The sequence below is a fragment of the Bos grunniens genome, chromosome 17 (genome assembly GCF_055505025.1).
Source record: "Bos grunniens cultivar Pamir isolate PY7600 chromosome 17, Bosgru_T2T1.0, whole genome shotgun sequence".
Classification (NCBI taxonomy): domain Eukaryota; kingdom Metazoa; phylum Chordata; class Mammalia; order Artiodactyla; family Bovidae; genus Bos; species Bos grunniens.
This window is the reverse complement of record NC_141181.1, coordinates 68513034-68535933: the sequence shown is the minus strand read 5'-3', so window position 1 is coordinate 68535933 and position 22900 is coordinate 68513034. Positions and strand designations below refer to the sequence as shown.

Sequence of the window (22900 nt, the reverse complement as noted above, 5' to 3'; positions counted from 1 at the left end):
GCTAACGTGTATTAAGCACTTACTGTATGCTTTACATGAATTAGCTCACGATCCTCTGGAGGTATGAGCTATCCTGTCCCGGGTGAGAGATGGGGAGGCAGAAGTTCAGGGAGGCTGATGACCTGGCCAAGGTCACGGCCTGGCAGTGGCAAAGCTGGGATGCACATGCTGGCCCGACTCCCGGGCCGTGCTCGGCACGAGCCTGGTCAGCTCCAAACTCTTGGCATGCAGCTGGCGGCCATCATTACCTGTAAGAGGCGAGCAGACCACCGTAGGGTTTACGGGCCTCAAACCACCTTACGGCGAGGCTGGAAACACAGTCCTGCGCTGCGGGCCAGCTTCTCCAGTCACTAGTTGCGTTAAACCTCCCTGCACCTTGGTGTCACCCAGTGACACAGGGATGGAACCTCCTACCACACGGAAGCATCCTGGGGATCCAGTGGGACCAACAGTGTAAAGCCCCAAGGGCAGTCTCTAACGTGGTATTCTTTCATTGATTCAAATATTTCACCAACCACCTATGTGACCTTCAGCCCCCAAAGCCTCCCGTGCAGGAGGGGGCAGAGCCAGGGGTGGTGGAGCCAGCCATGCAAGGTTCCAGACCAGGTTAATGGACAGCGGCCAAGAGGTAATCCCTTGGGTAGTTTCACAAGCAGAATGTTTACCCAGAGTCCAGCCTGGGAGAAACCACTGTCCTCTGTCTTGTCACTGGATTTGATTGGTACCAAGTTTCCTTTTCCTTTTCCTTAATGGTTTAACAAATCTCCGTCGCAGCTCTGTTTTTCCCATTCCCGAGCCTGAGGTCTAAAGGTTCTCTATTACTTTCGGCCAGGAAGTCCAGCAAAGCCAAATGGAGCAGGCCTGCAGAGATCAGGACAGGGTTCTGTCTCTGTGTTTCCTGCCCCAGCTACGACGGTCCTTGCCAGAGTTACATCATAAATCAGAACGTGCTGGGGCCCGGTCGAGATGCACAGGCGGAGTCTGGTCATCCATAAAGAGACACCTCCACACACATTGCCCAGGTCTCCGTGTGGATCTGAAAGCCCTCAGGTCAGCCAGAGAGCAGATTCCTGAGCCAAATCAAGAAGAAAAAAAAAATCTCAGCTTCTAGAAAGTCAAGGGACAGCAGAAAAAAAGTGCCCTAAGCAATGTCAAGCGGGCAGGATGATATAGAGAGGTGGTCTTTACCAAAGAAGCAAAAGGAAGGGTCAAGCCCGTGTGTGTGTGTGAATGCACCCAGAGAGCCTTCGCTAAAGCTGCAAAGGAAACAAAAATAAACCAACGGGATAAAAGGAAGGCTGTTGCATGAGGGAGAACTTTTGCTCCAGTTTTTTTTTTTTTTAAAAAGAGAGAGAGAGAAGAAAAGAAAAAGAAAGCACACACTGAAATGATCTAAAGCTGCCTATAAATATTTGGAAACATCAAAGGCGGTCCTGTTAAATTAAAAATGCTGTCACACAGATAGGAACTAGCCTCCAGCGCTCTGCCAGCTTCAACATGTGAGCCTGTGATCTGAGGAGCGAGGGCTCAGCTCCTCGAGAAATCTGATTCACTAAAGAAAAAAGTGAACGAGCAGTTGAGTTTTAATAAGGGCATTAAATACCTTAGGAATGAGCTAATTAGAGTTTAACTCTTTCAAGATTGTCCGAGCTCTTAAGAATGCTGTAAAGTGAGCTCCCTCCAGAATCTAGTTAAATCAGTCTCGAAACCTGCAGTGTAAAAGAAAAGTATTAAAATAGCACCTTAGGACTTCAAAGCTGGTAAATCCCACCAGGTCCCCGGCAGAGGCCGAGGGAAAGGAAAGGAGGAGGCCGGCCCAGAATTGTTTTCAAGGTGAGGTTAGGTTGCCTGCTTATTTAGAGCCTGCTTTCCCCCACCCTACCCCCCGCACCCCTGACCAGGTAAGGAGAGCTCACCTCCTAATACCAAATTCGTTCTTCCTGCCCTGTGAGCGGGCCCTTCACCTAAGCCCTTCTTCATGTCCTGACCCCGCTCGCATGCCTTGCGAGAAATGAGAGCCGAGCCCCCCAGTCACCCAGCAGTTTCCCAACACACATTCAGAGTCAGGATCCTAAAGAATTCCCCCATTCGTGAAGTCCCCCTCAGGACAGCAGGTCCTTTCAGGAACAAGATTCTCTGGACTTGAAGTAGAAAGCAGCAGTACCTCTTGCAGAATGCAGAGAGAAAACACACCTGTGCGGAAGAGAAAGGGCATCTTTCCATCACCCTGTCTCAGGAATGTGGGAGAAGGGGGTAGGCCGAGGTGGAAACTACCGTCTCCATTCAAGGAGAGGAATGCACTGCCCGGTCTTGGCAAAGGGGATGGGGGGAGTTATTTAAAAAAAAAAAAAAAAGCCCACAATGCACTCTGGTCATTCCCATTTTTAGAAAAAAATCCAAGTGCCTAACTTGGGGGCTTAAGATTAATGAAGTATTTGCTTTGGCATAATCGCACACCGGACCGAACCAATCATGGAAGTCACTTGTGTCTGCCTCAGGTCCCATATAATAGGCCTCAAGAGCACAGCCTGAGCGCATCACAACACCCCACGGGCCCTGGCTGGATCCAGAGCAGCCAGCCACCACCCCGCTTCCCTGCGGAGCAGCCGTGCCGCAGGCAGGCCGAGTGGCCTCAGGGACAAGGGGCAGGCTGGTCTAGAAGCCTCGCTTCCTGTGCACTGGACTTGAAGTTCACACATACGCAGGCCTGTGGGTGTGTGTGTGTGAACACAGGCCCAAGTGACCGAGCTCGGAGCCTGGATGGTGACCGAGCTGTAGGGCCAGCCTTGAGCAGATGGAGCTGCAGCAGAGCTTCTCCCATCCCCCAGGACACAGGCTGAAAGAGGGCCCCGGGGATCCGTGAGGCACTGAACGCCCCGGCCCCTCGCAGACACTCCCAGGACAGAAGAGCCACGGGTGCAAACGGTCAGGCACTGAGCGTGTTGGGAAATGATTCCTACAGTATGGTCATGTCTCCTGTTGATGACTAGCATCTCTGGATTCTTTAACCTTGATCAACGATGACTTCAGAATAAAAAGCTTCAGCCGCGCGGGAACGACACCATGAGTGTTAGTATATGTGAGGAACATTATGCAAGTATGCACATTGCTTTCTTCATCATCATCCTTTCATCACTAGAGCGAAGTGCATGTTGTAACTCAACTCCGTTTTACAGGTGAGGAAACTGAGACCCAGAGAGGCATGGTCACCTTTCTACAGCAGGTAACTGGCAGGGTCGGGTCCAAGCCTAGGCAGTCTGCTCTGCTGCCTCTCACATCAGCAAAGGAAATCCAGAACCACCAACATTTGCATACAGTTTAAGGAAGCCGACAAGTCCTGCGTAGCGAAGGTGCTAACTACGGCTAACAGCCACACCAATGCCTCAAGACCCGGCCGTCCCAACTCCTGAAATAGGCTGGCTCAAGGTTATAACACAGAACCCAAGAGCACTCATACCCAAATCAGGAGAGAGGCCGAAAGGTAATTTTTTAAGTTGGTTCCTAGGAAGGCATGTGTATCTTCTCCCATAAAATGTGGTGCCATTTCTGCTCCACGGAAGGCCTCTCTGTTTAACTGGAACACACCCAAGGCCTGAGGACCCCACTCCAGGCAGCCCAAAGCAAAACAGCAGACAAGCAGAGGTTAAAAATCCCTGTACTAAACTCCTGACTCACCTTGGGATCTTGTTTCCTAACTTTACGCTCAATTCTGACAAACGTGGCTCCCTGGTTTTCTAGGAATGGACTACAGAAGGCAGGCAGGCGTAAATCGCATTTGCTGAGAGAGAAGCCTTGTTGGGGAGGAGGGAGCAAATTTACAGACAGGTGCCTCACGACTGCACAACTCCAGGGGGCACTGTTGGATCCACGTTAGGGCAAAGAAACGCCAGGTATCTTGAGGAAGGGGCAGCTTTCCCTCATTCATACAAAGGGACACTGTGAGTCAGAGTGGGTAAATGTCAAAAGGTCGAGCCCCCAGCCCTGCCCTGAAGACAAGAGCAGTCCACTGGAGAGTCATACAGGCGACCCTGAGTCACCGAGCGACGATGACACGTGTGGTCACATCCCCTTCTGCAGCAGTAAGTCTCCATTCAGAGGGGTGGGGGCCGGCCCTCTAACCACGAGGCCACCTGAGCTGTTGACGCTGCCCCAGCCCGACCTCGAGGGACTCGGGTCTCCCCCTGCAGAGGGGCGCTCGTTCCGAGGACGGTGCCCTGGCGCCCCATCCCATTCTACCATCAGGACCTCCCATCAAGCTTACTGGGCCTGATCAAGCCCCTTCCGGATGTTTCACCGCACATACCAAGCGCCACAGAATCAATTCCGTGGAATGCCATTTGCAAAGGAGCAGACAGCATCCCAGGGCTGCGTGGCAGAGACCGCTCCTCTCCCTGCCCCAGCTCTGAACGCCCAACCTTGAGAGCTGGACATCCTGAGATCCCACTTCTGGGCAGGGGGGTGGCACCTGCCACCATGGTCTCTGCTGAATATACAGGATCAGAGAGGGGAGAGGATAAGCCTTCCTGAAATGGGGAGCAGGGAGGAATGAGGATGAGGAACTCGGGGAGGGGGAGTCCCTTATCCATCCCGCCTCATGTTCTTTCCCTTTCCCTCCCTCCATCACCCCCATTGGATCAGAGATACCAGAGGGCAAGAGGTGTTGGCAGGAGGTGGGAGGGGGGGATCTGTAAATTTTCAGAGACTGAAGAGTCCCTATTTACCCTGCAGCAAGTAGGGTAGACGGACTTCCCAGGTGGCTCAGACGGTAAAGAATCTGCCTGCCATGGCAGGAGAAACGGGTTTGATCCCTGGGTCGAGAAGATCCCCTGGAGAAGGAAATGGCAACCCACTCCAGTATTCTTGCCTGGAGAATCCCATGGGCAGAGGAGCCTGGTAGGCTATAGTCCATGGAGTTGCAAAGAGTTGGACACAACTGAGCATACAAATACACATGTGCGCGCACACATATACAAGGAGGGAAGACACTCATACCTGAACTTTGACAAGTTTGCAAGGGGGCAATTAAAACAGGCTTGCATAATTAAGAAAATTAACTACTGTTACCTGAGCATGCAGTAAGAATTCTAGGGTTTCCTACATCTTCTTGTAGGAGCACGTAAGAGGGAATCATTCCACTTGGAATATTCGAAACTATTCTTACCCCCCATCCCACTGCTGTTTCAGAGCCTCCCCCTTCCAAAAACAAGGTTGGCATGGCAACCAGAGCACCAGTCACTGTGGTCCCTAACCACATCCGCCAGGGCCTGGCGTGCTGAGGCGTGTGCCAGCTCTGTTGTCTGTAGGGCACTCCTGGCCACAGCACGCAGCGAGCTATAATCAAGTCAGAAACCACCGCACTCGTATAGAACTCGGCTCCACATAAATATTCATTAAATGTGAAAACCTATGGTGATGCAATGTTGAGACTGCAAATTTAAACACAAGAGTCAGGAAATGCAAAAATTACCGCTGCCACTGGGCCCTGAATCACCCAGACGGCACGTTTAATGCCAAGCAGTTTGTGTGCGTCCTAGAGATTTAAACCCAGTAACACCAAAGCTCCAGAACTACACGCTGGCTGCTCACTTAACTCCCCGGGGGAGGCTGACGCTTACCTGAGGGGCCTTGGAACATTTCTGGAGGGGACATGCCGTGAAAAGGTGTGACTAGCCTCCAGTACAAGTGAAATATAACATATCACAGATATGCTATGCTAAGTCACTTCAGTCATGTCCAACTCTGTGCGACCCCACAGATGGCAGCCCACCGACTCTGAACTATTTCTGAAGGTCCCAGCACCCATATCATAGCCACTGTTTCACAAAAACCAATAAATAACCGAAAAACCTCAACATGCCAACATGTACACAACAAAGCAATAACTTAATAATTCCCAAATGTGTACGGTGGGCCGCTTAAAGACTAGAAAATCACGTTCTTTAAACTGAAACTCTTAATTCCTTCCACTCGTAGTCTGCTGGCCTCTTTGACATCTATTTTTGTGCATTTATTATTCGGCTGTGCTGGGTCTTGGTTGTGGCACTCACGATCTCTATCTTCATTGCGGCAGCATGTGGGATCCAGCTCCCTGACCAGGGATTGAACCTGGCCCCCTGCATTGGGAGCGTGGAGTCAGCCCGTGGAGCACCAGGGAAGCAGTCCCTGCTGGTCTCTCTGGAGTACTACTGTCATCCTTTAAGACTGCTTCCCGGACTTCCCTGCTGCGACAGTGGATAGGAGTCCACCTGCCAACGCAGGGACCATGGGTTCGATCCCTAGTCTGGGAAGATTCCACGTGCCACGGAGCAACTAAGCCCGTGGGCCGCCACTACTGAGCCTGCATTCTAGAGCCCAGGCTCCGCAACGAGAGAAGCCAGAGCAGGGGCTTCCCTGGTGGCTCAGTGGTAGAGTCCGCCTGCCAATGCAGGAGACACAGGTTCGAGCCCTGGTCTGGAAAGATCCCACATGCCTCAGAGCAGCTGAGCCCACGGGCCACGGCTACTGAGTCTGTGCTCTAGAGCCCGGGAGCTGCAAGCCCCACGTGCTCTAGGGTCTGTGCTCCACAGCAAGAGAGGCCGCCCCAAGGAGAAGCCCAACACCGAGACTGGAGAGGGGCCCCCACTCCCCGCAGCTAGGGAAAAGCCCATGCAGCAATGAGACCCAGCACAGCCAAAGTGAATCAATAAAGAAAGTATTTTTCAAGAAAAGAAGCCACAGCAATGAGAAGTGTGCACACCACAGCTAGAGAGTAGCCCCCGCTCACCCCAAGTGGAGAAGCCTGTGTACAGCAACAAAGACACAGTGAAACCAAAAATTAACAAATAAAATTTTGAAAAGTGAAATGGAACTGCTTTCCATCCAGCATCTAAACACAGCCTCAGCCAGAACTTCCAAGGCCAGAGGTGGGGCGGTGTGCGGGGATCAGGGAGTTGACAAAACAGCTCAGTGCAAACGTAAGAATGGGTCCTTCGGGGGCTGCAGATAATTCTTACCATTTCCCCAAACACCAGCTTTCTAAGTGACACCAAAATATGGCACATTTTTTAAAAGAAACATACTCCCTAAAAGTCTAGGCTGAGATGTCTCTTGTCCAGCATGCTCCGAACACTGCACCCAGGCAGCCTCGCCAGCCGGGAAGGAGTTAGATGGTGCTATGGCTTTATCCCACGTCCTTTTTCCAGGCCCAGAGAACAGAAGCGAGGGGAAATTACTTTGAGAGTCTGGTCCATCCCAACTATTTGGAATAGCCCTAGGACACACCCACGTCTTGTGAACGGTTTCTCCAATCACAGAAAGCTCTCCCTCAAAAAGCCAAGTCTTTTATTTATTTATTTATTTTTGGGCTCCACTAACACCTCCACCTCTACCATATCCCTAAGTATCATGATCTAGAAGAATTTCAGTTCAGTAAATTTTTAAGAGCTTTACTGCAGGGCAACAGGGGGGATGAGGAAGTCACAAGCCTTCTCTGCTGGGAGCCGTTACTTTGTGGGGAAAAAGAAATAGTAAGGTATGGAAGATCAGCTGAGAAGTGAAAAATGGAGTGCTTGGGTAGAAGGAACCCACCAGCAGAACTTGGGAATGCCTGACGGGAATGGCTGGAAGTCTAACCACAGGTGAAAGCTCTGGGGAGAAGAGAAAGTGGACTAGGGGGCAAAGGTGGGGGTCGGGAAGGTGTGAGCCGCAGAAATGCACCCCTGCGGAAGGTCTCAGAGCGAGGGAAGCCCAGGACCCATTCGGGAAATAAAAGCAGGAACACCCAGGACACAGGCCCGCGTCCCAGGCTCTGCGCTCAGCAAACAATGGGAAAGACTCTGATGGAGGGAATGACAAGATCAGCGGTTACTTGGGAAAGATGAAGCGGAGGGGAAGAGCTGCTCGGGGGAGGCAGACGGAGGCAGGGAAATGCTGAGGCGGCATCTGCTGACGCGAAGGGGCAAGGTCAGCAGGGAGGGAGCAAGGGCACTGTTTCCTCTGACTTGGCCACAAGCTACCTCGATTTACATTTTGCAAAGGGCTTTGCAAGTCACGCTTGCAACATTCTTTACATGCCATTAGCCGCCTGCCTACCACCTACTCCAAGACTGAGGCACTTTCTGAAATGATGCCAAGCCTCCGGGTACCCAGTGGTGGTTCCAAAAATCGCATAAAGGTGCTGAACACACAAATGTCGAAGGCGCGTAAGTAAAATTAGGTACAAAGAAACGCCTTCGACGTCAAGTGTGGGACAAGCCTTGGCAGCTGGGACAACCTGAATGGCAGATGGCCCTCTGGGCAGAATCCAGGGAAGGCGCTCTGAGCTGGGAGGACGAAACCAGGAATACGGGTGAAAGTTCGGTGGGGGGGGGGGTGCCCTAAAAGCGCGTGGAAAATTTGCTGGAACCCGAGCATCAGAGGATGCTGCTCCAGGGAGACCAGCACCTGGACCAATGAGACCCGAGTTCTAACCCCAGCTCCTCCTGCCATCAAAGGCTCGAGGCCCTTGCCCACAGCACCCTTGCTGTAAAAGGAGATCAGGGCCATGGCATTCCAGGGTGCCCTCTGGTTCAAACAGGAGCTCTCATAGTCAAAAAAAAACCAAGGAGCAGAAAGAGACAAGGGACAAAGATGGTGATGAAGGCACGCACCAAATGGCTCCAGGGAACAGAAGCACCCTGTCAACCGAGAATACTCTGGTTGGTCGGGGGGGGGGGACATCCCTTGTGGTCCAGTGGCTAAGACTCTGTGCTCTACTGCAGGGGGTGCAGGTTCAACCCCTGGTCAGGGAACTAAGAGCCCTCATGCCACGCGGGGCAGCCAAAAACAGCAGCAACACACAAGAATGCTCTGGTCATGCCAGGGCCACCGCGGCCCTCCCCAGTAGCAGAACCTGAGGCTCAGAGGGTGCAGTGAAGTGTCATGAAGTCACTAACGGCCTGGCCGTCTGACACACAGATGGCAGGGGAAAGACAACAGAGACTTGCCAAGTGCAACTTAAAAGCTTTAGGCTCCAAAACTTCCAGCGAGAGAAAGGATGGCAAACACCACTGCCCACGGGGGCCCCAGGTGCTGGTAGGTGCGGGATCGTTACCCGTGAGTGCGGCAACCCGCTGCAATGCAAGGGAAGCTTGTAAACAGGGGCCTGCGCCCCATCTGAAGAGGGCAGCTGCTGTCTCACTGGAGCAGGCTGTCGCCACGTGGGAATGTGGACCCTACACTGCCAGATCTTTTCGTGTTTCGAGAAGAGCCAAAGCTCCAGATTTTTATGTAAAACTTTTAGATTTTTAACAGGGATCAAACGAAACAGCAGGAAGCCGTTTTCCGCCCGTGGGCCTGCTGTTTAGGGCGCCCTGACAGTCTGGAGCTCTGCTCTAAGGCACCCCTGCCTTCCACACGCTGACAGCAGCGCCGCTCTGAATGAGGGGACAGGGAGAGAGGCGGGGCAGAGAACACCCCAGGCAGCAGCACCCTCCTGGGCCACAATCTGCTGCCACCGGGCGTGCCCACCACAAGGCAGTCCCTTCCGTGAGGTCTTCTCTAGGCCTCGGAGCGTGGCCATCTGCCCGGCCAGACGCTGCGTCCCTGCCCAGAGCCCTAGGGCGCCTGCTCCTGGATCAGGCTCAGACACACCCGCCAGTGAGGGACCCAGATACCACGCCAGGCACCTTCCTTTTGATGCTGACAGTCGCAACTCAGATCCTTGTGGCAGAGGGGGAAAGCCAGTATTCTACCACTTACTAAGTCACAGGACTACACGGGGCTTCCCTGGGGCTCAGGTGGTAAAGAATCTGCCTGTAATGCAGGAGACCTGGGTTCGATTCCTGGATGGGGAAGATTCCCTGGAGAAGGAAAAGGCAACCCACTTCAGTATTCTTGCCTGGAGAATTCCATGGACAGAGGAGCCTGGTGGGCTGCAGTCCACGGGGTCGCAAAGAGTCGGACATGACTGAGCAACTAACACACACACAGGAATACACAAGCTTTCACTCTTGTGAAGTTGTTTTTCAATGGGTTGCTGTTCAGTTGCTCAGTCATGTCCGACTCTTTGCGACCCCATGGACTGCAGCATGCCAGGCTTCCCTGTCCTTCACAATCTCCCGGAGCTTACTCAAACTCATATCCACTGAGTCAGTGATGCCATCCAACCATCCCATCCTCTGTGGTCCCCTTCTCCTCCTGCCCTCAATGGGTATGTTTGTTTTGTTTTTTAAGAAACTACCCATTGTGAGCAGGGGTGCGTGGAAACACGAATGCCAGCCTGGCTGGGGAATATAAACCAGCCCTGCTCTTTTGCAGGGGGGACTGACCACACACGACAGGACCAGGGAAAGTATTTATACCTCTCCACACAGGCGTCCCGATCCTAGAACCTGAGTCTGCGAAGGTAGTCAAGGGATAGAGAAAAAAAGCTCCCCACAGCAGCACTTATAATAACGGAAAACAAGACACTAAAAGTGTTTTGGCATATTTATTAGTAAGAGGGAAATACTTAAGGTACACAAAGGGTCGTTAACACTATATAGTGTTTTTTCCAATTTTCTTAAAAATCTGAGTGCACAGGAAAAAAAAAAAAGGAAAGGAAAGCTATCCCAAATCACAAAAGGTTAACAGAGGTTACGTGGAGGCAGTGGGACTGATTTTCTTTTTCATACTTTTCTTTATTTTCCAAGTATTCGACAATAAACATGTATGATTTTTATAATTAAAGAATAAATTACAGATGATCTGGTTTTTTAAAGGGAAATGTTGGCCCTGATGAGAGGTAATATAAAATGAATCTATCCTAGCCTTTTTGCCCAAACCATATCTAAGTACACCCAGGTCCTCAAGCAAGCGGGTCTCGAGGTTTGTCTTCAAGTGACCCAAGCTCGATCCCAGCTCTGTGGCCCTGAGAAGCTTACTTACACCCTCTGCCTCGGTTTCCTCTGTGAAGTGCAGATAATTCAACGGCCCACTGTGCATGGAGAGACCATGAACATGACACCAGCAAACCACAAACTGTGCGGTGGGTGCACAAGGCTGCTTCTTCTCTAGGCTGTATCCACAGCAGGAACTCAAGAAACGCCTGCTGACAAGTTAGCGCACTCGGTTTAAGTGAAAAGAAAAAATCAAGTTTAAACTCTTACAGCACTGAAGGGTTACATGCACCTGATCGAGCACCACTCTTAACTCTCTTATTTTAAAAATGCAGCAGCTTCTGTACCAGGAGACCAGAAGCTCCCATTCCAACATACATTTCCCTGTGAAACTTCTAGAATCATCAGAGTCTGTCTTCACCAAATTGACTCTACACACTGAATTTCTAAACAACCATATCACACTGGCTGCTGGGGCGAGAATGGGGTTAATGTCAAGTCTTACCACACATCTGAAGGGTAATAAAAATAAAACGCTCTCCCTTGAACCACAACAGGCCGGCTGACCTCATTCTCTTCACACTATAGTGAGTCAACAGAGCCGCTCAAAGTCAGAATTTCAAACATCTCATTCAAGCGGCAGATGGAACAAAGACCCTCTACTCTTTACGGTCTCCCCATCCTGTTTGGCAGGTATAAAGGCACCTCTCTGCAGAGGGGTTATCAGCTTTTAACCTCAAAGGTAGGTAAAAACAAAACAAACAAAAAAATGAGCAGGAAAGGGCCAAAAGGCACAAATCCACGTACTGTGTCATTACGCAGACATGCTTCTTCAGAATGGGCTGCCCAGGCCCACTTGTCACCCCTGGGCCAGGTGCACCCCTGGTTTCGCACAGCTGTGTCCTCCCGGAGAGGGCCTGTGGTCAGCACGCCGCCCGCCCCCTCCACTCTGCCGCCTGCGGGCAGGGCCCACGCCTCCCTCGTGCCCACCTGCTGCCTCGCCCCGCACAGGGTCGGGGGCACAGAAAGCAGCGGTGAACGCTGGCCCACTGCAGGAATGCAGACCCACGGGAGGTCTTAACCGCCAGGAGGACAGGATGAGCAGAGGGAAGCCACAGCTTCAGGTTGTGACCATCTTTGAAATCAAATTTCAGATCACAGGGGAACGCGCAGATTGTGTAAATAAAGGAAGAAAAGCGATGAACACAGGACGGGGCCTCTTTGGGGAAAGCCACACAGGCTGTGAAAGGGCTCTGAAAAGCCAGCTGCAGGAAGGAGGTGTGTCTCACTTCAGAGATCTCTTTAAATGCCAGAGCGCCACGGCCATTCCAAGTTCCCCGAAGCCAGAAAACAATGGACATGCCATTGAGCGACAGCGGTGCACTTCAAGTTACTGGCCCCTCTTCCCAACCTTGGCAGATCAGCTCTTCATGAAAAAAAACAAGGTAGAATGAGACTGTGTGATTGAAAAAAGGAAGAGAAAAGGGGAAGGAAGGAAGAAGGAGAGAAGTCTCTAAGGGCAGAGGGTTTTCTCACTTGAAGTTACCGGCTCCTCTCTTGGTCCACCACTCTGGGTTTATACTGACTCTAAATTCCACCATCAGTTGCCATAATCTCATCCCAAGCAGAAGAAAGTGCCAAGTGAAGCAGGCTTGTGAAAACAGAAATGGCTGGGAATCACACAGAGCTGGGTTTTAATCTGAGCCCTGCAACTGACCTGCTCAGCATCTTCCACGCGTGACCTTAGCTCTCTGGGCTTAGTTTCCTCATCTGAACACCTGGGCCATCCCATTTCCCTCGTCCACTGAGTTCAGGTGCTGTACCCAGTGCCTGGCGTGCAGGAAACACGGGATCACGACCACCTATTTTTAAGAGCTCTGACAGAGGAAGACTGAAAACTCTAAATTAAAGGAGAAAAGCAGCCACTTACACGCGGGGTGCAGCTTTACGAGACCTGGCTTTCCCCAGTCAGACACCTGATCACTAAGCTCACTTCCAAGGGGGCTCTCCCTGGCACACTCGGCCAAGGTCCAGCTGAGGACGACAGAAAGGCCCAAACCCGGGAGCTGGGAGACCCAGACAGTTCTCCAGGGTTATCTCAACCTCACTCACTTCTATGGACCAACCCCCTTCACTTCTCTGGACCTCAGCCTCCTTCCTCATCTGACACATTAAAGGGCTGAGTCTGGGTCTTCAGATTATTGAAATGGATTTAAACGTCCTTTTTGTCGTGAACTGTGAATCCGCATTCTCCAGACCTGTGCAATGCCATCAAAAAGCAAAGTTTTCATATGACATAATATTCAGGGTAATGATAATCCTGAATACCAAACTTTTACAGTTATGCCCAGGGACATTAGGGCCTGGCCATGAACTGTTCTTCATGTGTCTGTCCATCTCTAACAGCTGTCCACATTAGGCCTCTCTCAATAATCAGGGTGTTATCATGAAAAGAATGTCTTCAGACCTTCACGACGCCAGATACCCTACCCCTGAGCACACATGCAGACACACGTGTGTCACTGTCTCACAGCCTGGGATGACAACAGCAGTGGTTCCAACCAGAGCCATTCTTTCCATCTAATCAAGCAAGTTTCTGCAAACAACCACCAAAAAGGAAAGCTGATCCCAGAATGTATTAGCCAAAGCATATGAAGCGGTTCTCATCAATTCTCATAAGATGGTCCACCCTGAATCCATCATTCATTCACTGAATACTGGGTGTCTGATAAGCAGCAGGCACTGGGGACCAGGGACGAGCAGAAACAAACAGGCCTGTGCCCAGGTCCACGGAGAAGCAAGCAGTGAGGGGCTGCTCTCAAGGCATCTCAACATCAACGGATGCTCTGCTTCATTCCCAGTGAACGCTGAAAAGACACACACCTGAGTCCACACTCCCACACTCTGCATTCAGAGCCTCATCTTCCTGCCTTTCACCATCTAAACGCAGAAAATTCTTTTTTTAATTGAAGTATAATTGACCAAAAACATTCTGTTAGTTCCAGGTATACAACACAGTGATTCAATATTAAATGCAGAAAATTCTTGGAGTGACTGTCTTTCCATTTCTCCCAAGGATAATGCATTTCACTACTACAGATAGGTGAACTGGAGAGAAATTAATCCATTAGAGATAAAGGATGCCTTCAGAACTAAGGGCTCCACTGTGTGTGGAGACCCAGTCAGGAGCAATTATCATTTATTCACACAGATCTAAAGGAACAACAGTACAGTATGTGGTACAGAACAGGGCTTGAGTAGAAATCCATCAAGTGAACACGCTCGACAGAGACACATAAACCTGTAGGCTTCTCAAGGACTCCTGCTAGCCTGAGCCGCACGTCACTGCCTTCAAATCCCCAGGGATGGATGGCTTGACAACGAGTACTGGAGGACTGCTTCTCTTTTTCCTCTTAGAGAGGAGGGGCATCAGAGAACCCACCTTGGGGAAAAATTACACATCTTCTCAGGAAAATAAAAGTGCACATACATGGGATTGTATGCATAATTTCAGGGGTTCACAGGCCATCTATGAAAGTCTGTGACCCTCAGGTTAAGAACCCCTATTCTAGACTATGAAAAATTAGACTTGAACAAACGTCAGGACCTAACCAACCAACTCCTATTTATTTAACGGTAATAGGAACAAAGGAGCCAGACAGACCTGGGTTTCAACCCAAGTTTTATCATTTGCTACCTATGTGAGGTTGCAGAAGTCAAATAGCCTTTCTCAGCCTCAGTTTCCTCACCTGTCAAATGGGTCAACAACAGTTGTTGGTTCCATGTTAAAGACGTAGATGAGCAAACACATGACGAGCTTGGCATGGTGCCCTATACAAAAGAAATGCTCCTAAAGAGAAGCCAGCATCACCCTCTAGTTCACAGGCTGCACACTTATCCTCACTCCCACCTTCATCTCCATTCAGAGCTGTATTAGTAACTCCCATGGCATCTCAGGGAACGAGACAGAAAGTAAGAGCTCCTAAAGAATTCACGAGGTCACAAAACACAGCCCTGATGTCTTCCCCTAAATCAAATGCTTGGTTTTAACCTATGAAGGCCCTTCTGACAAGACAGTCAGCGATCCCTTTTTGTGTAAATCCAGGTCAGCTGTCAGCACGCAATTGTTCTATTAGGTCAAGTCAATTTTTAGAGAGGCAGGCCTGTTAACTTAAAATGGAGATGAAAAGAAAGTGTTTGATCAAATGCTAAACTGCAGAAACACACTGACAGGGAGACAAGGCAGAGGAATTAGTTTCCTAAAATTATTCTCTCTGATACCCTTAGTTAACATTGGCTATTTAAGGACCTCACTCAAGCCTTTCTGACCCACCACTCAGCTCTCCTCCCAGCCCTCGTGGCTAAACGCACTGGCTTAGTTCTTAAATGTTCTCAGCAAGCTCTGTTTTTAAGACCATTCAACACTTAATCCAGGATCCAGAGGCCGATTTTAAAGTTACACAAAACCTACCATTCAGATTTCTCCTACAAATGAATTTCTCAAGCGTTTCTAAATATTTGACTTCAAGGGGGAGAAAAATACATTTCCATTTAAAACAATCTTTCACCTCTAGCTATGCAAATTTTCTTTGTTTGCTTAACCAATTCACATACCACTAGCCAGGTTTAATTGGGTCTTTATTTAACATCACTAACCATGTGAGCTGAACAGCCAAAGTCTGAAAGTTTCAGATAATGATCTCATTAATAGCAACAAATTGGTTCAAAGATGAAATATGTATCAATACATCTAAGAACCCTTTAAAGTTCCACACTTCAGAACTAAAGGAGAAGTGTAATTACTTCCTCCAGCGTTCACACTGTATGCTTGACACTTACAGACGGGCTGTAATCCTGCATGAATAAATAAAATACTAAAGTAGTGAACAGCACTTCATAGCCACATATTGTTTCCACAACTTTCACAGACGAAGATGTCAAAAAAAGAAAAAAAAAGGAAAAAGGATCTCTCTTCTTTCAGAGCACAGTGATGACCTTGGGAAAGTTATTTAAGCCTAAAATGCACAAGGAGAGAATCAACACTCTTAGTGACTAATCTCAAGATTTGAATTTCCCTCTCTCTCTCTCTCTCTCTGTCTTTCTCACTCTCCTCTCTCTTACACACACACACACACACACACACACACCATTCTTTACCAGGCCTCCTCCTACCCCAACCCATGCAGATGAATGAACAGGTATTCTAATTAGAGGTATCTGGGCAAACCAGACTGTGATAAGGCATCTACTCTATAAACAGACACAGACACATACTTTCATTGCATACAATACAGAGGGGGGGGGGGGGGGGAAATCAGTGATACAAACCAATTTCCTATCTTAGAATTCTTAAAGGAAAGAGTCTCTCAGACAGGTTCTTTTCTCCCCTAAAGCATGAAAAACAGTGCTACAGAATCCCACGGCATCAAAACTAGTGCTGTAAGTGCTATGATTTAGGTTTAGTTAAAGGAAAATAAACTCCATTCTGAAGACCATAAAATATTAAATAGCAAATTATGCAAGAGTTTTTTTTTTTTAAGATAGTAAATAGAAGGAGGCTTGAAAAGTTCAACAAGGGCACTTAGAAAATCTGATTAATCTGAAGCTGAAGAAACAGCCAAGTTGTTTCTTCTACATTCTCATTTCTCAAGCAAAAGGTGACATTCTCTCTCTCGGCAGCCCTAAAACATCAGTTTCCCTTACAAAAACTTTCTTGGGGGCTGACAGGGGCCACGCTAGTTCCTCCACTCAGGAGTATTCCAAGAACTAATGAAAGCATGCCAGCCTCGGTACACACAGCCCTGGGAGCCACGCCGAGCTCCTTCTGTGCACACAGGTTCAGCAAGCAGGCCTCACAATAAAGTTATCAAAGATGTAGAGAACACTAAGAAATGACTACTCAGACAAACTCACCAGTGTTACTGCAGTTATAAGGAATTAGGACACTTATTAGTGATTGCTTAACAGGTAAACTTATTAAATACCATTTAAGTCATTTTTCTTTACTTAGCAGTTGTTGACTTTTTTTTTGGCAAGGCTAATGGACTACAAAGGAATTAGATAAGCACTTCAAAAACTTTCAAAAGAGAATAGATTCCTTCTGCCAAATTCACACAGTATCTCCCCACTCGCAAGGATAAAATAGTTACAAATGGTGTGTTTAAACTGCTAATTTTGTATTAAATGGCGAACCCAAGATTATCTCCAAAGCACTGCACTACTCATAATGGATAGCTCACCAGACAACCTACCAGGGAGAAAGTACAAGTTAAAACACTGCAGATAAAAATCGCAAACTTCAAAAGTCTCCTTCAAAAAGTGAAGTGCCATGATTAAAACATCTTTTCTCTTAGAAAGCTGTAAATCAAACATTTTCTACAGGCATCAGGCCACAGTGAAAGCCTCAAAGAGAAACAAGAAGTCACAGGAGCAGGCATTAAGATTCAAACTGTGCTTGAAGGCTGCAACTGAAAGAAAGGCTGCAGGAATCTTCAGCAGACCGTGGTCTCTAAAGCTTATAAATTAAAGACTATAACATTATCCCCCTAAAAAGTCCAAAAGCTTTTAACATACGTGTAGTCACAGAACTCAGACAATCTGTGTTTTCCCCCTTCCATCTGTCCTGCAGAAGTCTGAGATGGGGACCTAAGGACACACCTCTAAGGGCCAAGCCGCACTGCCCCCTGCCCTAACCCTGCAGAGTTTTCAGTCTGCACCAGGGGAGGGGAAATGAAAGGCTGCTTGCAGTTAATTCCATTCAGTCCCCCGCTCTTCATTCATAACTTATCCAAGAGTAAAGAGCACAAGGCCTCAAAGCTTGGAGCCCCTGCAGCCATCCCCTCACCCGCAAAAGGTTCAAAGACAAGCCAACCATTTCAAATCACTCCCATCCCAGGCACGCATATTCACCCCGGTAAGTGCGCTGGCTGTCTACTAAGTTGATAAAATCACAGCCAAGGAAGCAGAAAGGCATCTACCCAGTTCACCATCTGCAGAGGCTTGGGCTCAGAGTCCCTCCTCCACAGAGAGGGGTTCTGCTGAAAGCTCGCTCTCCACCCCACCTCCCCGCCGCCCCACTCCGCCAGCTTCCTTTGGAATGCACACCCCTTTCATTCGGAGCAAGGTGGAGGCCCTGTCAGTGAGCGACCCTTCTCCCGAGGTGCAGGCCCTCTGCACCAGTCCTTGGCCGAGGAGCGGGCAGGCTGCCTCCCTCCCACTCTCTCTGTAATCTGAGGCACGCAGCGAGGGCTGCTGCTCCGGCCACTCCGGGGCACCCGCGATCCCCACTCCTCCGCCAGCTCCCGCTGCCTCTCCTCCTGCGGCTGCTGGTCCAGCGCCCCCGCGGGATTGTGGGCGCCCAGGTGAGGCTGGCGGCAGGTTCCAGGGGGAGACCCTCGGACAAGCCTGGCTGCTCCCTCAAAGAACCTGCACGGGTGGGAGGGCACAGCCTGCGACTTGGAACGAGCCACGCCATCCTTCATCACTTGTCTCGCCGAAGTTGGCACTCAACAGGTAGTTCCCGGGACTTCCACCTGAGGTAAAAGCGAGCGCCCCGACAGCCTGAGGGGGCTGCCTCAGCGTGGGCGCCCGGACCCGGGGTCTCCCCTCCCGCTCCTGGGACCCACGCGAGGCCGAGCCCCACGTGCGCTCGCCCCCCCACGGCGGCGCCCTGGAGGCCGCGTCCCTCCCGCCCGCCCGCCCGCTTCAGAGGGATGCCGCCGGCCTCCTCACCGCCCCTCCCGCCCGCCCGCCCGCCAGCCCGCGGCGGGGTCGGCGGGCGCAGCCCCCGGAGCCATCTTGTGGCGGCAGCGGCGCGGGGCCCGGGCGGCGGGCAGCTACCTGCACGATTTCGCCCTCCGCGCTGAGCGTGGCCCCGGCCCGCGAGAAGCGGCCAGTGAGGCCGGTGGTGTAGGTGGTGTAGTCGCCGCTCGGGCTCGACTCGAACAGCACCACCTCCACGAACGCCGTCTCCTTGGCCCGCGCCGTGCCGGGCCCCGCGGCCGCGAGCAACAGCCCGAGCAGCAGCGGCAGCGGCGGCGGCGGCGGCAGGCGGCGGCCGCGGGGGCCGCGGGGGCGGCAGCGGAGGCGGCGGCGGCGGCGGCCCGGGGCCCCTGGGCGCCCGCCCGAGCGCGGCCTCATGGTCCTGCGGCGGGAGGGCGCGGAGGGCGGGCGCGGCCGGGCATAGTCGCGGGCCGGCGGAGGACCGAGCGCGGGCGGACGCCTCACAGCCCCATCGCGGCGGCGGCGGCGGCTTTGTGGGTCGCAGGCTCGGCTGGGCTCCCACGGCCGTCGCGCCGCGGCCCTTTCATCTGCTCCACGTGAGGGGTTATCCCCGCCCCGGCAACGTCGTGACCCGCTCTCCCCTCCCTCCCCGCGCTCGACCGCCGCGGCTGCCGGGGGGGCGGGGGAGCGGGGGATCGGATCGGGTAGGCGGGGCGGGCGCGCCGGCGGCGGGGGTGGAGCCGGACGGTGGGACACGCCCCCGTATTCGCCCCGCCCCCTCGCCCGCCGTCTGCGCTCCTCCCCTTGCTGTCGCTCCGCCCATCGCCTACCGTCTTGCCCCGCCCCTTCGTCCTCGCTCCGCCCCTAGGCTCTAGCCCCGCCCCTTCTGTCGCGCTCCGCCCCCGCCGCGCCCCTCCCTCGGCGGCAGACATTTCTCCTCCTGGTTCCTGAAGTTCGGCGGGAGTGGAGAGCGCATCCTGCTCAGGGGCGATGCGTGTCCTCTCTGGAGGCCCCGCGCCTCCTAGTCTCATGCAGAAGTCAGGTTCCTGTCCTTCCTTCCCGGCTCCCTGCGTCAATCCACAGTTCCTGGGAGCGGAGCCCCCGCACCCGGCTCTCAACCCCCACCCCCACCTCCAGGATCGAAAGGGAAAGGCTCTGGCGGTCTGGGGCAGTTTGCTGCTGGGCCATTCCCGGGCGTGTCGGGTTCTTGCACTGGAGTCGCTTAGACAGTTGTGTGTGTAAGGGAGGGAGGGGGCGGGGGTGAGAAAGCCATTAAGTCTTTTGGACTCTGATAGAGATAATCTTTCTACAGCCTCAGAGGCTGTAACTGAAACATCCCCCTCGATGAAAGTTTTGAAACTTCGATTCTCTCCTGAGCAGAAGTCCAGAGGATTCCAACGCCATCACACTTTGTGCGCGGAGGATAGCTACCAAATTAACGTACCTAAGACATGAGCTCCAGGATTCAGGGGTTCCCAGTCACCCAGAAAAGAAACTTTGGATTTTCTTTGGAACATGCCTTTTTCTACCTCATCTATTCCTCTGAGAATCGATCCTTCCTTCGAAATCCAGATTCAATTCCCACTTCCTCCGTGGAGTCTTCCCTCTCTGACCAGAATGGCTTTGTTCAGATAGTGGCAAATATTTGATTGGGATGGGCTGCTTCTTCTACTTGCTACCACACCCAAAATATTAAAAAGGAAACTCACTGAGAATTGTCTTGGGTAAATAATTTACCAAGGTTACAATTTAAAGTAGGGGGAGAAAAAATAAACTTTCAAAACATGGAGTAGCAAATACACTTGAAAAAACCCCCACAGGTCTGTGTTGCTGAATTTGGACCACCCAGAGCTACTGCTCAGGAGAGGAACAGGTGGTAAAGCAGGGTTCTGAAAATGGTGGCATTTTAGTTTCTTCAGAACCAAGCTTCACCAGTGCTTACTGGACTGGGCAACATCAGGCCTGACAGTGGTCTCCCTTCAGTCCTTAATGGGGTGGTCAGTTACTGCAGCCCATCAGTTGATGAATGGATGAACAAATGTGATATATCCATACAGTGGCATATTAGCCTTCAAGGGATGAAGTACTGATGCATGCTACAAGATTGATGAACCTTGGAAACAAGGTTTTCAGCGCTAAGTGAAAGAAGCCGGACACAGAGGACCACATGGTACATGATCCCTTTTATACGAAATGTCCAGAACTGGCAAAATCTACAGAGACAGAAAGTAGATTAGTGGTTGCCAGGAACTAGGGGGTAGATGGAAATGGGTGGCAATGGCTAATGGGTTTATTTTGGGGGTGATAAAAATGTTCTGGGATTAGATAATTTTGTGATGGTTGCACAACTCTGTAAACGTATTAAAAGCTATTGAATTGCACACTTTTTTTTAATTGCATGCTTTAAAAGGGTGAATTTAATGGTATGTGCAGTATATCTCAGTACAGTTGTAAAATAAATATTACAAAATCATCAGTGGGTTTTTTTTCAGGCAAACATACATATAACACACAGGATACTGTGTAAGACTATTTTGTGTTCTTTGAAGTCTAAGTTCAAATCTCACGCCCTCGGCAACACTTACTCAGGACACTCTGTTTAAAACAACAGAGTGCTCCCGTCCCCTTCTCCCAATCTCCTTTGGTCTGCCCACCCCACCCCCACCCTTAGCACTTATCACCTCCTAACATACTAAATAATTCGCTGATTTATTTTTGTCTCTCCTTCATGCCCCATAAACACACATGCCAGAGAGCAAACTCTATAATGGCTAGGATCTTGTCTTATTCACTGACTTAGGCTGAGGCTGCCTGGCCCAGAGTCGGCACTCAATATAAATATTTCTTGCATGAATTAATGACTAAATGAATGAGTGATAAGCTCACTGTTGTGTATCCCTCTCATTTTGCAGATATGTGGGGCAGCTTGTTAACAGCTGTTTAGGAGCACTGGGCTTCATGGGACCAAAATAAATTCTGAACATGGAAAAGAGTAACAGTCATTCCCTCAGGGACTGTGATTAAGATCCTGTCAAGGGTCAAAAAAGAAACCAGTTTAGATTTTTTTTTTAAATCTGCTTTTAAAAAGGTGCTTTTAATAAGACACAAGTCAGCAACACAAAGTGGGGTGTGTGTGTGTGTGCACGCGCGCACACACCAACTCACTTTAGTAGTGTCCAGCTCTGCAGCCCTATGGACTGTAGCCTGCCAGGCTCCTCTGTCCATGGGATTCTCCAGGCAACAGGCGTGGGTTGCCATTTCCTGCTCCAGGGGATCTTCCCAACCCAGAGATCGAACCCGCATCTCTTGTGTCTCCTGCATTGGCAACTGAGTTCTTTACCACCAGCACCAGCTGGGATGTAGCATGATTCACCTCTCAGCAGTAAACCTGTCTAGAGATGGAAGTGCTCAGTGAGTAATGAAACTTCACCAAAATCTGCTGGGCAGCGAGGGGAGATAGAAAGTAACTTCAAATAAGAAGGAAGGCTTAAAGGCCAGGAACAGGGCTGATAGGGGGAAGTGAAGCAATGCACATTCACTATCCAACACTCCCAGTCACCCCGAGCTTAACTCATCTTGGTCGTCTCTCTCAGACACAGCTCAGACGAAAGCAGTGAAGTGCGGGCGCGTCAGCATCAGCTAGCGCTGCCAGACCCTGAGCGAGCCTCACTAACTCAGGCCAGAAACCACACAAAGCTCAGGAAGCTTTCTGCCATCCCTGTTCCATTTACATGATCAAATAGTGAAGTTCACAGATGTGAGGCCAGTAAAACCTATGCTTTAGTACCTAAAGACACTGTTATCTGTGCTAAATCAAATCACAGCCATATTGTTCTTGAAAACAAAAGACAGGAAAGAGTCAATATGCCTAAAGGGGGATTCATTAAACAAATTATTTTATGGTACCTCTATATAATATATAATGGAACACATATAAATAGTCATTAAAAAGAATGCAATAAGGACTTTCCTGGTGGTCCAGTGGTTAAGAATCTGCCTTACAGCGCAGGGGATGTGGGTTTATCCCTGGTCAGGGAAGTAAGATCCCACACACCAGAGGAACAACTAAGCCTGCACCCCACAACTACGGAAGCCTGCAAGCTCCGGAGCCCACGAGCCACAACTAGGGAGCCTGTGCGCCTCAGCTAAAGATCCTGCATGACACAGCAGGGATCCCACGTCCACAACTAAGACCCACCGCAGCCAAAAGAATAAATAAGGCCTCAAGCAAAGGAGTGAAAAAGGAAAAAAAAAAAGAATGCAGCAGCACTCTATGAACTTACACAGAATGATCTCCAATGTACACCACTCAGTGAAAAGGATATATAGATGGTATTCTACAA

General features: G+C 50.6%; 1 protein-coding gene across 1 annotated transcript in view; it reads right to left on the bottom strand.

The window, feature by feature from the left end:
- ZNRF3 (zinc and ring finger 3) overlaps positions 1–19208 on the bottom strand; it is a 145115-nt gene extending 125907 nt beyond the window's left edge. The window contains exon 1 of the mRNA XM_086348532.1: positions 18675–19208. Within this exon, the coding sequence (XP_086204658.1) occupies positions 18675–18974 (300 nt within the window). The 5' untranslated portion in view covers positions 18975–19208. The remainder of the gene's footprint in view (positions 1–18674) is intronic.
- Between the last annotated feature and the right edge of the window lie 3692 nt (positions 19209–22900).